Source organism: Pituophis catenifer, unplaced genomic scaffold (genome assembly GCF_029215685.1).
Source record: "Pituophis catenifer annectens isolate HBS135680 unplaced genomic scaffold, rPitCat1.0.hap2 SCAF_9, whole genome shotgun sequence".
In the NCBI taxonomy this organism is placed as follows: Eukaryota; Metazoa; Chordata; class Lepidosauria; order Squamata; family Colubridae; genus Pituophis; species Pituophis catenifer.
This window is the reverse complement of record NW_027256889.1, coordinates 10,273,992-10,287,643: the sequence shown is the minus strand read 5'-3', so window position 1 is coordinate 10,287,643 and position 13,652 is coordinate 10,273,992. Positions and strand designations below refer to the sequence as shown.

The window sequence follows — 13,652 nt, the reverse complement described above, 5'->3', positions numbered from 1 at the left end:
TTCAAATTATGGGGTTGGACCTGAGGAACATGTTTTTTGTTTTTTTTTAATAATATTCATTGGTTGAGCAGAAACTCTTGGGGCCAAGATGGTGGTTTGGAGGGAGCACTGAAAGCAAAAACTTTGTAGCACATATATGTTTGTGTGTGTGTGTAATTTCCTTCTATAGTGGATGGTCCTTAGCAGAACAAAAGAGTCTGCATCTTTGCATTAAGCATCTTCATCATCATTACCAAAACTTAACTAAAGAGAAATTGAAAATCCACAAAAGCCAAGACTAGGCAAAAGAATTAAATTGTCTGATGCCCTAAGTATTTATTATTTACTGGATCTTCTTCTGTTTGTTTGCTCATAGAACACACTTTGGAAAACCTGACATCATTTTCATGAGGACAGCAGGCAAATATATTTCCAGCCTGGTTTAAACCAGCTCTCTGCAAATATCCTCGTGGAAAACAATGGATTCTAGGTACAAGAGTGGGTACCTACTTTTTGTCTTGGAATACTGTGGCAAAGGTGAATAGAATAAGTACCGGTATAATAAGTCCGGTATTTAAGTCCGGTAATATCCGGTATACCGGTATAATAAGTATCAGTATAATAAGTCCGAAATGAAGTGATACCTTAATATGACTTTCTCTGTAAATCCAACTACTGTACACAGATTGAAATAATAGAGCTCTGGGTATACCAGAGGAATGTAATTTTAAGGTTCTTTCTGTTAAAAAAAATTGTACATTGGAAACAACAAGGAGAAGACATTTTAATACATATATACAAATACAAATATATATACAAATATATATTCATATATTTCTAATATACAAATCTTTCTCTGTATGCCATGTTGCTAAATGCACTGAGGAAAGGAACAACTCTGAATTATATCACTTTATTCTGGCAGCCTCATTTCCCATAGTGTGTAAAGTACAGCTATAGATATGCTGGAGTTCACCCACAATCCATCTTATCCAGTCAGAACCCTATGAAAAGCAGGGCACAGATGTGCTTGGATCCACTCATTCAGCTTTCCCAGAGATTGTCACTGAGTGGCACACTATGATGTGATTGCTGCCATTAACACATTTATTTTTGGCAATATTGTCTTAGTCTCCTTGGGAGAAGCTTAAGAGTCTTTCCTGTTAACTGAGAAAGAAACAAAAGTTAGGGATTAAAAATGGAAATTTGAATGCTCTTAGAAACCTAAATAACAATATATAAACCCTATCTTATTTAATAACACATCCTGGAGAGAAAGGTTTAGAGGCATCCTTCTCCTGATATTCTGGTTTTCTAGATGTGTATGTTTTTAAAACTGTGGACCCTGTAAATTTCATTTGTCTGGTGCACTCACAGTTCTACCATTTCAGTCTGTGCAATATGTAATTCAATCTCATCAAAAGGTCCATATTATCATGTCCATGCTATTTTTTTTTCTCCTAGATTCCAAAAAGTTAGGTTCCCCCCACTCCCCCATGGTTATGTGTAATGGTAAATGTAGAAACTTGTCTAATTGACATTTCTTGTTTACTCACAGTCTAGCTGTATTCTGCACTCTTGGGAGCCCCTTTTTGGAGGCATCCAGTTCCCGAAGCCATTATCATCCCTCCCAGGCCCAGCCGTTGAGGCAGAAGAAGCAACAGACGGTGAGAAGAGGCTAAAGTCATGCCATGTGGTCTCTAAGGAAAAGCAAACAGCAACTGAAAGCAGACTGTTCTTTTAGATCTCCGGTGATCCATCCTTATGGAATTGGATGATAAGAATTGGGAATCTAGCTATTAGGAATAAAGACTTTTCTCCCTTTCCTTTTTTCTCTGATCTGAAGGCTGAAACAGAAGAGCCACCTCCCTGCAGGAGTTAGACATTCAGGGAGCTGATGGGTATAGCCAAATCATTAGCCTTTTCCTAGAGAGAGCAGGTTGAATCAACTCAGCCACAAAGATCTTGAGCCAGTCCTCTAGCCTTCTTTCCAGAAATGTAAAGATAAAAGTAGATGTCTTAAAGCACAAGGCTATGGTTGACAATTCTAAAGATTTCATCTACAGGAATCTGTGATGTATAAAGTCTCATGGAATGAAGCTATGGTCTCTGAAGTTTGGATCTCTGATTTCCATGCCAAGGGGGAATCATGTCTTCTTTATTTTTTTAACTTCTTAGGTTCTGAGCCCATCTCGTTTGCAACATAAGAAGTGCTCTGTCCTTCCTGAGGAGCCAGAACCATTGAGTGCTTCATCCCCTCATTTACTGCCTGACTCCAGCTCCCATGAGGGAAAGCCCCCTAAATCGAATTCCACAAGCCCCTTCAATGAGTCATGGCCCTCAACTGAGCACAGTTCTTCTTCCCTGACTTCAGAAGGAAAAAAGGATCTTCCAGCACAGCATTCATCAGAGGCTAAGACCCTGGATGCACAAAAGCTCCCAGATTCTGCCTCAGACAGTGAATCCATTATTGCCAAGTGAGTCCAGTTGTAAGAGTCACCTTTGAAATGGCAGAGTGAAGCTGAGGAACAGATGAATGGGCTTTGTAGATGATGGCCTTGGTTGTTTTTCTATTGACCCTTTTTCCTTAGAGTCCTGATTTCAGGTCCACCTGAAGATGATGATTGTCTATTGGCCAAACTTCCTTTCCTTTCCTTTGGCAGGTATATTGAGCGGTTTCGCTACGGGAAGCCCACTGATCGTAAAGAGCGCTTGGCATCTAGCGGCGGTTCAACTGAGTTCTGGTGGCTTAGCCACTCATTTCTCCCAGATGGAGAATACTCTAAGAAGGAAGCATCGCTATCATCAGGTAATTCAATCCAAAAGAATAGAAATCTGGCTAGGTTCGTGCGTTGTACTCAGTCATCGTCTGTCTTACCATGTTTTATTTGGAGCAGTGGCTGAGTTCATATCACTTTGCTATGCCAAAATAAGCAACCACATTGTGACTTTTAACACAATGTGTGAATACAGTTCTTAGGGACACAGAGCTTTTGTCAGACCAAGGCAAAGTCTGAGTTTTCTTGTGGAAATAAAAGTTGCATTAAGCACAGGGATGGTGGCAATAGATGGGAAGAACTTTTCATTTGGAAGTTTATAAATATGGCTGTAGGCACACAGGGTCATGTTATCCTTGGGCAACCTCTACTTTCCAGTTCCCAGTTGGGAGACATGAAGTATTGTTAACAATTCTTAGCAAGTGTGGATAATGAACAGCCTTGTCAAGAGGACAACAAGTACTGCATTGTCTTCATCCACTTTGTAACTATTGGGCATTGGTATTAGGTTTTTTTTTAATAAAAGTAATAGTGAAGGGATCCTGAGAATGGCAAGAGACTTGGATAATGTTCTTGGTTCCTGAATGTTTTATGCATCCTAGCATTTCCTGCAAGTGGTCTGTTCATAGAGTTTTTGTAGACCTGCTGGAAAGGCGTGTAGGTGATAACTGTGGTTCAGAGGGAACTCTGCAGCTCCATATTTCCATCACATCTGATGCAAATATCAAGAATTTCCTAACCCATTGAAGCATCCTGTGATTTGTTTTTTTTTCCTTCTTCTTTGTATGTAAAATATTTTGAAAAGTTATTCCTTTAGAAAGATGATTGCTTTATATAAATCCTTCACTTTTAATGGAGACGTCTCTTTGCAGATAACAGCCAGAGTGAAGTGAGGTCGTCTCTTTTCAGTCCCATCCTGACTCAAACTGCCTTGGTGAGTAACAAGATATTCTCCTAGACAAGAGGCAGAAAGTAACACAACTCTGCTGGCTTCTTTCTTTTCTGTTTTTCCAGCTTATGGGTAGCCTTGGGCCCAGAGAGTTGAGAAAGCTGTATTTGACAGTGGGGACCAATCCTTATCCGCCATAAAGCTCAGCCTACATGAATGACGTTGAGTTGAGGTGGCTTCTGAGCCTTGCCTCCTTCAGACTGTGAGAATAAAAGAGAATGTGCCCATCTTTGCGGCCCTGAGCTTCTTTAAGGGAGGCCAGAATAGAACTGCAGTCGATACATTCATCAGATACATCTGATGAAATGTGGCTGCATAGGCTTTGTCAAATACATACTCTGAGTAATTGCTCTGCTCTAGGTAGAGAAAAATGTAAGATGTGTTACAGTGTTTCATTAGATTTCTCGAGTTTCGTTCCCCCACTCGCTTCCTTGTCTTTTTATCAAGGACTTAAGAACTTTTAGAAATTCTGAATTTCCAGAGGAGGGAAATCTTGCTTTAAAAATGTTCACCTACAATGAGCAGCAGACAACTTTTCATTGCCTCTGTCTCAGGAGTTTTCTGTTACTGATGACCTTATCTCCTCCCCCTCCCCCCCCCTTCTGCCTTTACCTTCTGCCTACATGAGAGTTACTTTCCATGGTCACATTGCATAGTACCGCCATCTCCCTCCATCCCCCAATAATTTACATATTTTGCATTGGTGTGCATTTCCAAAGATGTCAAAAATTCCACTCTTCTCCATCTGGCAAAATCTTGGCATGCTTTCCCCCATAGAGTTCTCTTTCTTTACACTTTCTTTATACGTTCTTTGCAGGGAGAAATGCAAGCCGCTTCCGCATTTGACGCTGAGACAGTGAGCCTGCAGGAAAGAGCAGCTAGGGTCATAAGCAGAAGGTACTGGCCTGATTTATATTTTGTCCATCACCCGATAGACCAATGCCATTTTCCAGTTCTGTTTGGGGTCTCAGGAAATTGATATTCCCCTCTTTCCTTCCTAACGAGATGCCTTTTTCAATCTGTCTTCTGCTTATAGCATCTCACCACTGAGTAGTTTCAGGCCTGTAAGCTCTGAGGGGTTTGATTCTACTGCTACGTCCACCAACCCAAATAGCACCCCAGACTTGCCTCAACATGCTCTACAACATCCTGCAGCACACCAAGTCAAAGGTAGGGCGAGATCTGTGATCTAGAATGATTCCCCCCCCCAAGAGGTATTTATAAGTTTGTCTATATAAGGGAGGCCATGAGAGGGTGTCTCTCTCTCTCTCTTCATGTATCAGTCTCCTCGTTGTGTTCTATCTGCATTGCAGTTCTCTGTGTAGAGCTGAAGAGTGATTGCTTGCCTGGTATGTGCCTACCATGTGAATATGTATATAGAAGTCTTGTATATAAACCACTGTTTGTAAGACAAACCTCTGTGTCCTGTATTTTGCTCCTGGGTTGTCTCAAAATAGTAGTCATGCTGTAAACACTCTGGCAGGTCTAAGTGAAAGAAATGGCTAAAGAGTGAAAGGGGAATGGGAGAACCATGTTCAATCAGAAAAGATCTATGTAAATTTATTTATGAAAATGAATCTGTAACGAAGGGAAAAAATGCAGGACGTAGATAAAAGATGGGGGATTCAGGGCCTGGAAACCTTAAATCTGAGAAGGATTTGAATGTGGTCATTGATAACAAGTTGAACTTGAAACAGCTGCTAGATGAGGTATTGCATTTCTGGGCTGCATTAGAAAGAGAATGATATCAGAGATCTCAGAATAATTATTTCTTTCTACTTGGCATTGGTTAAACTACACCTGGAGTTGTATCTGATTCTGGGTCCACCTTTCCAGGAGATATTGCCAGGTTAGGCAGAGTTCACAAGAGGGAAGTGATTTAATGACATGTCTGGTAAAGATAGGGTGAAGGAATTTGGCATGTTCAATCCCAAAAGAAGGTATAATAGCCATATTCGGGTGCATAAAGAGAAGTCAGAGGGAAGATGATCAAGAATCACATTCCATGTTTACAGAAACTAGGAGCAGAAATAAAGGGACACAATTTTCAGTAACCATAATTTTGCTTAAATATAAGGAAAAATTCCTGATGGTAACATCGGTATAGCAATGGGACAGTGCACCTATAGAGGCTGTGTATTCATCATCTCTGAAGATCATTACAAAGAGGTGGACAACCATTTCTCTTGCTTGGTTTCCCTGAACTTTGTAGATGATTAGACAAGATGAACCTATTGGCCCCTTTTAACTCTACAATTATATGAGACGTTCATGAACCACTCATATAGCTCTTTTGCACGGATGACTTCCAATTCATAACAATGTCTTTTTTTTTCCAGAAAGCTTAGTTCTTCCTTATCATACCACTCCAAGTTCTAATAGAGCCCACTCTTTAAAACCAGAAGATGACATTCTATTCCAGTGGCGCCTGCGACGGAAGATGGAGGAAGCAAGCAAAGTCGTTGCTGCAATGCCTCCTGAAGTTTGGAGGAATCTGTGCTTCCAACCAACCTGTGCCTCTGGAAAAGTAAGGATTTGAAATCAATTAGTGGAATACGTGTAGATTTGGAACTGATGGAATGAAGAGAGGCTTTCTTTCCAGAGGCTGTTTCATTCCATTGAATTGAAGATTTTGAATTGACTGCTGTACAAGCATATGCAAAAGAAACATCTTCATAAAATACCTATTTCTGCAAACCGCACACATGCATCCACCTCCACATCAGTGGTGGGTTGCTACCGGTTCTCCCCAGTTCTTGTGAACCGGTAGTGGAAATTTTGAGTAGTTCGGAGAACCGGTAAATACCACCTCTGCCTGGCCCCGCCCCCAATCTATTCGCTGCCTCCAAGTCCCAGCTGATTGGCTAGAAGGAAAAAAACTGTTTAAACTCTTGCCATGGCACTTCAAAGGGCCGCCCTACAGCTGATCAGTGTTAAAAGGCAGTGTGGTGGTAGACCAGTGCAAACAAATGGGTAGACCAAAAACAAATGGGTAGACCAGTACAGCTCTGCAAGCAGTTAAAAGTCTGGTAGACCAGTACCTCTGCTAAATCCTAAGGAATTGTCACATGACCATCAAACCATGCCCACAAAATAAGCCACGCCCACAGAACCGGTAGTAAAAAAATTTAGAACCCACACCTGCTCCACATATACTCTCCGGCCCAAGAACGTTTAATTTTCATGAATGTTTTAGCAAGCAGCCTAGGTTATGTTTTATCTGAAAGTCAGCAGCGGAATTTAGCCCTGTGTTGCATGTCAAGAAAATTGACAGGGCAAATACAGAATGCTCCATTAAGGGAAAGAACATGGTGTTATGGCTCCTGATAACTTTTGGACTGCTTTCTTTCATCTTTGTGTAACTTCATGGCAAAAGAGGCATATAAGATATCTGATTTTGGTTCAAAATTAACCAGATGTTTATAATGAATATTTCAAATAATGCATATATTGGTAAAATGACTTCTGTATGAGTCAGTGAAGACATATATTAGTTAAAATGGCTTACGGCAATTACATCATAGTAGTATTTAACTTTCTTGTGTAGTAAAACTCAACATCAATGTTAACAAAGGAGACAACAGCTGTGCTGATGAAGGAATTCGAAGGAATTCTTGGTTTATTCTCGCAATAGGCACTTCTTCATTGCGTGCTAGGAACTGAAGGCCAGAAATGCTCTTAAATATTTTTTTATTCCACCTTGCAGATGGAAAGAGAAGTTCTGAAGTCAACTGAGCCAACCCCTCGGAGGGACACAGACCAAAAAGTGTTGTCAACTTCCGAGCCCCACCTAGATATTAAATATACCCAGAGTCAGTGCCATCCTTGCTCCTGTGCAGGCATGCTGAGGAATGGAGTCACTTCTGGGCAGCGTATTGAAATCATTTCCCCCAGTAATGGGATAGTGGTAACTGGAGGTTCTGAAGGCAGAGATGAGCCAATTGTGAAGGATCCGACCCCACAAAAAGACCATATTCCTAATTACCTGGAAACATCTCCCTCAAGACCTGCAAAAGCCAATGAGTCTTTGGGCCGGACAACTTCACGTCATGTTCAACAGGCAGCTCCATCTGACCAGGGAATGCACCTGAAACTCAGCAGAAGATCAGGGCTTTGCAGAGACAAGCAGAGTCAAGCAAAACCAATTCCAGACCCCAGACAGTCAACACGCAGCCCCACAAAGCATTCAGTTCAACATGTACTATCAGAGGTACAATCCCTAATCCATCCATCTGGCTGATTGTTATCACAGAACAGTTCAGTGGCATTAGCAATAGTGTTTAGATTTATATACCGCCCCATAGTGCTTCATAGTTTACAATGTCAGCCTATTGCCCGCAACAATCTGGGTCCTCATTTTACCGACCTCGGAAGGATGGAAGGCTAAGTCAACCTTGAGCCAGTTAGGATCGAACTCCTGGCTGTGGGCAGAGTTTGCCTGCAATATTGTATTCTAACCACTGCGCCACCTCATAAATAGAACTGCAGTGCTTCAGATTCAAAATGTACGGGCCTTCATGAAGTGCTGCATATATGTTTTTAAAGTAGCCGTGTCTTCCTGGGATCATCAAGGTGGCCAACTGAATAATACTGAATTGTAAAGATCCCATGTCATTGGGTGTTTTAGAACAATGATTTAAGATTATGTTCCAAGGAAAGAAGTTATTGCCTCTCTTCTCCAATCTTGGGGCCTTAAGTTCATTAGATTGGCCAGTGTGCAACCCAAATACACTGGACTCGTCTAGTTGGCCTCTTGGCCTGATCCCACAGAAACACTATTGTTTACCTTTGAAAGGAAGGCAACAGGATTCGTAAGAGCATTAAGCAGGTCAGCTTTAGCCTCTTTCGTGTCTACTTTCCTACTCGGGTCCTGAGAACAGAAGGCAGTTTGAACGGGCTTCCTTTTTTCTGTCTTGCCCAGGTAGTTGCCGAAAGGCTTTTCTCCCCACCTGATTCTCCAGCTCTTCCTCGGGACAAACCAAAGAGAAGCTCAAGAACTTTGGGTCCAGAGGAGGCTATTCCAAAGAACGCTGTCACTCCCACCCATCCCCAACTCCTGAGCATGGCTGCTCAACTGCTGGAGCAGGCTGAAGGTATAGTAGAATCCACGGGGACAGGACAGGTGGCTCGAATATCATGGGGATCTTCATCGCAGCAGCCGTTTTGAGAAGGGGGATTACACTGCATTTTGCTGTGCATTTCTAAGTGCAATTTTATTCTTCCCACTTGGGGAGTTTTTCCATCAAGCTGGGATGTGGGTCAAGGTTCTGATTCCCTTGTTGGCTGTCCCGGGGCACGAGGGTAGAGTGCGATCGCTCTGCAGTGCTTCTCTTGGGCAAGGGGTGATTTTAATTTGAACTCTACAACTTAAGTTAATCATACTTGGGAAGAAATAAGGATCTAGTTGGAAATGAGATGACGAACACATGAAAGAGGCATGATACAAACAAACCGTGTCATGTTGCATAGCTGTAGCATGTATGTTTTATTTTACTGGCTTGCTCTGCAATCTGACTGCATTCCTAGTTGGCATAGCCCTGATCCAAGCAGGAAGCTGTTGAAAGCTCCAACCGTAGTGGCTGGATGCTGCTCCATGGTTATTTTAATAGGAACCCTTTCAGCATGTGTCATTCCCTTGCTAGCCAGCGCAGATGGGAACAGAGCCAAAGGCACCGGTCACGTTCAATTAAGAGACAGAAAGGTTTGTGAGATCTGGACAGTGGAAGGGGAAAGGGGGGGAGAAGGAAGTCAAGACGAAGGCTGCAGCAGTTGAAGAATTCTGTATTTGTGAGGGAGTGAAAAAAAAGAGATCCTAAGAAATTGGGCTTAAAGGATACAATGGCGTCCCTAGGAACAGAAATATGGCTTGGCTTTAATGGGGACAGTTAGTGGTGGAATTTAACAGAAGTGGCTTAAAATAAAAGAGATGGTTAAAATAACAGAGATGCTATTTTTCTTTTGTGTAGACTCAGATGGCTTGGAATTTGAAGACGACCCTCTGTTACAAGTGTTGAGAGGTCAGAGGGAATCGTTGCGCAACGAGCTTCGGTAAGTAGCCATCCTTCCCCAAATGCTTGGAGGATTTGGGATGGTGACTTCTTCAGAGGTGCTTCTAGCAACTGTTTAGTCATTAAATGGAATCTGCCTCTCCTTAGTTTCATCAGACCTTCTAATATTGTAACACACAGTGATCGTTATCCATTCCCCTCTAGTACTTTTCTGGGTATTGACAGGAAGGTGTGTATTTAATTCTGAAAAAGCTGCAAGAAGCATCTTACAGGACTGAGTGAATTCAGCTTGATCATCTGACTATAGGGGTTTTCTTTTTTTGGTAGTGCTGTTTAAAATTCAAATTCCTAGGCCTCCTATATAAAATGGAAAGCATGCTCTGAGTGCCAGAGTACAGTATTTAAAAATTCAGAGTTTTAACTGCCAGCTTATTTTTAAAATGTTCAGTAAAGTTTGTCATCTTGCTTGTTCTGGAAAAGGAGAACAAATTTTGCAAACCATGTAAATTTGTCTAATGTACATGCATCTCTTGCTTAAGCTTTGTTGGTTTTTCTCTAGAACCCAGGGTGGGAATGCTCATTGCTTTCTTGTGGGTGCAGTTGCATTGCTCCCTGCTTCTCAACCGTGGTTCCATTCAAGATCTATCGGATTCTGCTGGCTATTGTTTTCTGCTGTTAACTCTGGTTTCATGTTTTATGTTGCTCTGGTGCCCTCTGGCCCTGAAAGTGGCATGCATTTATGTTTCATTTGCTTGCAGAGCTGTGGATTTCCAGATCACTCAGATGGAAAGTAACTCCTTTGATCAGGGCGTCTCTCACCGATGACCACCTCCTGTGCTTTCTTTGTTGAAAGGTGGTTTAAGGTCCCTCCCTCAAGGCATTGCTCGAGCCCAGCATTATCGGGCACTTCAGGATGAATTCAGTCAAAGGGTTTTGAAGGTGCTTTTTATTTATTTATTTTATTAACTCTAGTGGTTTTTGATGTCTGCCTGCCCTTAGCAGGCCAGCATTTTCCTAGAAGATATTTTGGGATTGCAGAATAGCCAAGCGATGATGTGTAGGGATGCCTCCACTTTATATTCAGTGTGCTGTTTCCATGGTTTCGGTGTATATTTCACATTGCATTTAAAATAAATGTGTATTTTTGGATCAAAACAAATTGTGATAATTTGCAGTGTACTCTAGCCAGATACATTGCGTCTAATGAAAAGTGGATCAATGGAGTTCAAACTCATTTGTCTCAGAGAAATGGGAATGAATATTTCCTTGTACAAAGAACAAAGGGAATCTTTTTGGGAAGGGGGAAAAGAGTATTTGTTTTGGAACAGAAAAGAAGGCTAAAGATCTCACCCTCGAACCCAAATTAAGTTTAGCTTGTTCCTTTTTTTTAATTCCATCTTTTCAGTTGATAGTCCATCAAACATCAAAATATTTTCAAAAATCCATAAAACCCGTTATGACATCTTTTAGTAAAATAATTAAACCTGCTGGGAAACCAATATGAGATCAAAAACAGTACCAGAATTCAAGTTGGAGAAGACAGGAAAATAAACAGATGAACAGAATCTACAAAGGAAAATAAATACAGGCCAGCTTCAGTCTGAGAAGGATGTCTCACACAGTTATGGGTCTTTTAGTTACGGGGTCATGATTCTTGCCTGCCAAACTTATTTATATATAAAAAAATTGTTAATTGTCTTGAGCATTGGGTGGGAAACAAATTTCCAAAATGCAGGTTCAAGCCCACAAGTCAGATTTCTAGATACTTTTGCAACTACTGATTTATTGAACGTACCTTACCCAACGATATGCAAGTTAACTTCAGTTGCATTCAAGTGTGAACTGCTTCTATTGTTTTTCTAGACTTTCTCCTTTTATAGCTTACTCAACTGTCCTCATACAATTTTTTAAAAAATTGTTTTATTGCAAATAAACCCGCTTTAAATAGTTGGATCCCTGTTTGGAGATTATGTCAGCAGTCAAAAAGTGACTTCTGCCCAGTAAAGGTAGTCCTCAAGTTACAAACAGTTCACTTAGTGACCCTTGAAAGTGATAACATCCAAAAAGTATCTTATTAACATTTTTCACACTTACAACCAACATCATCCATTTGATTTTGTATTCAAGTGAGGACTTGAAGTTAGATGTCTCAATCTCAATGCTCCTGGACTATGTTGCATTCCTGAAAAAGGATCCTTTCAGTATCAAGCAGATTTGGAAAAGAAGGAAGAAATGGGCTGAAAGATGAGTTTCAGTTGTGCCGTTTCACGTGTGTGTGTGTGTGTGTGTGTACAAAGTTTAGGCTACTCGCATCATCTTCTCCCCTTCTGTTCAATCCTGTCTGATTTTCGAAGATTGGATAAGTCCCTGCAATTTTCTTGGCAAGGTTTTTCAGAAGTGGTTGGCCATTGTTTCCTTCCTAGGGCTGAGAGAAAGTGCCTGGCTCAAGGTCACCCAGCCGGCTTCATGCCCAATCACCCATCATGTGCCAAATTCCAATTTATAGAAACTACCGCTACGGGATGATTTATAGACCAGGACCTTCGGAAAGTAACATTCTTGCTACTCTTGTTGAGAGTAAATGACAACATTGTCCTTTTGCAAACCAAGCACTTTTCTCACTGGATACAGAAAATCTGGAAAATAGCTTTGATAGGAAAAATTGATTGACCATAGAAGAGCATTAAAAGAACCCAGAGAGGCTAAGATGGTTCCAGTGCATTAGCCACAGCAACAGAAAGTTGCTCATGTGTATCCCACAGATGAAATTCTGGGAGAGTGTTTTTGATGATCGAGAGAATATAAATAACAGGATAAGACAGACCTTCTGAGACAGCAAGAAATTCTGTTTGGTTCCTTGAGATGGAGGTTGGGGCCATTTCTGAGCAAAACTTGGATGTTGATCATTTCCTGAGTGTAACACTGCGGTACGAATCAAGCCTAATTTTGTTGGAATAAGAAGGTAGAAAAAAATAAGAGAGATAGGTGAATGGGGATCCCAGGATGGTACAGGTGGGTCCTTGGCTTACAACCATTCATTTGGTGACTGTTCAAAGTGACAACAGCACAAAAAAAGTAACTTATGACCGTTTTTCATACTTATGACCGTTGCAGCATCCCCATGGTCATGTGATCAAAATTCAAACACTTGGCAATTGAGTCATATTTATGACGGTTGCAATGTTCCGAACTCAGGTGATCATTTTTTTCTGACAAGCAAAGTCAACGAAGAAGGCAGATTCACTTAATAACCATGTTACTAATTTAAGAAATGCAGTGATTCCCTTAACAACTGTGGCAAGAAAGGTCACCAAATGGGGCAAAACTCACCGAACAGTCTTGCTTAGCAACAGAAACGTTGCGCTCAATTGTGGTCATCAGTCGAGGACTTAAGCTGTACCGATCAAAGAGAATATTTGCAGCTCAAGATTAATCTGTGGGGTCCTTGGTGCTCTCTGAGCTTGGTGGTTTTCTTGCAGACATTTTTTTTATTATTTTTTTTAAAATTTGATTTATATGCCGCCCTTCTCCGGAGACTCAGGGCGGTTTACAGTGCGTTAAGCAATAGCCTTCATCCTTTTGTATATTTATACAAAGTCAGCTTATTGCCCCCACAACTGGGTCCTCAATTTACCTACCTTAGAAAGGATGGAAGGCTGAGTCAACCTTGAGCCTGGCAAGATTCGAACTTACTTTAATTGCAGACAGCTGGTGTTAAATTACAGTGCTTTTGTCTGCAGAGCTATCCAGGCTCTGGATTTCATTTTCAATGTAAGTATTATCAACACTAGTAGTGGTGCCCCCTTCTAGCACTGAGGTTGTTACCTGTTATTTTGCACTAACTGCATCAGAAAGAGTGGGAGAGGTGATTGCTGATTAATAGGGCTCCCTCAATGCATTCCTGAAGGGACGTGGTGGCTCATTGGCTAAGACACTGAG

General features: G+C 41.3%; 1 protein-coding gene across 1 annotated transcript; it reads left to right on the top strand.

Annotated features, from left to right (window-relative positions):
* The first annotated feature begins 427 nt into the window (after nucleotides 1–427).
* Nucleotides 428–10,813, top strand: PROSER3 (proline and serine rich 3). Its single transcript, XM_070949892.1, has 12 exons — nucleotides 428–469; nucleotides 1,538–1,646; nucleotides 2,158–2,456; nucleotides 2,643–2,788; nucleotides 3,629–3,690; nucleotides 4,523–4,602; nucleotides 4,742–4,875; nucleotides 6,045–6,232; nucleotides 7,412–7,915; nucleotides 8,627–8,798; nucleotides 9,672–9,753; nucleotides 10,472–10,813. The coding sequence occupies exons 1-12, from the start codon at nucleotides 459–461 to the stop codon at nucleotides 10,536–10,538; spliced, it is 1,854 nt and encodes a 617-aa protein (XP_070805993.1). The 5' UTR covers nucleotides 428–458; the 3' UTR covers nucleotides 10,539–10,813.
* The last annotated feature ends 2,839 nt before the right edge of the window (nucleotides 10,814–13,652 follow it).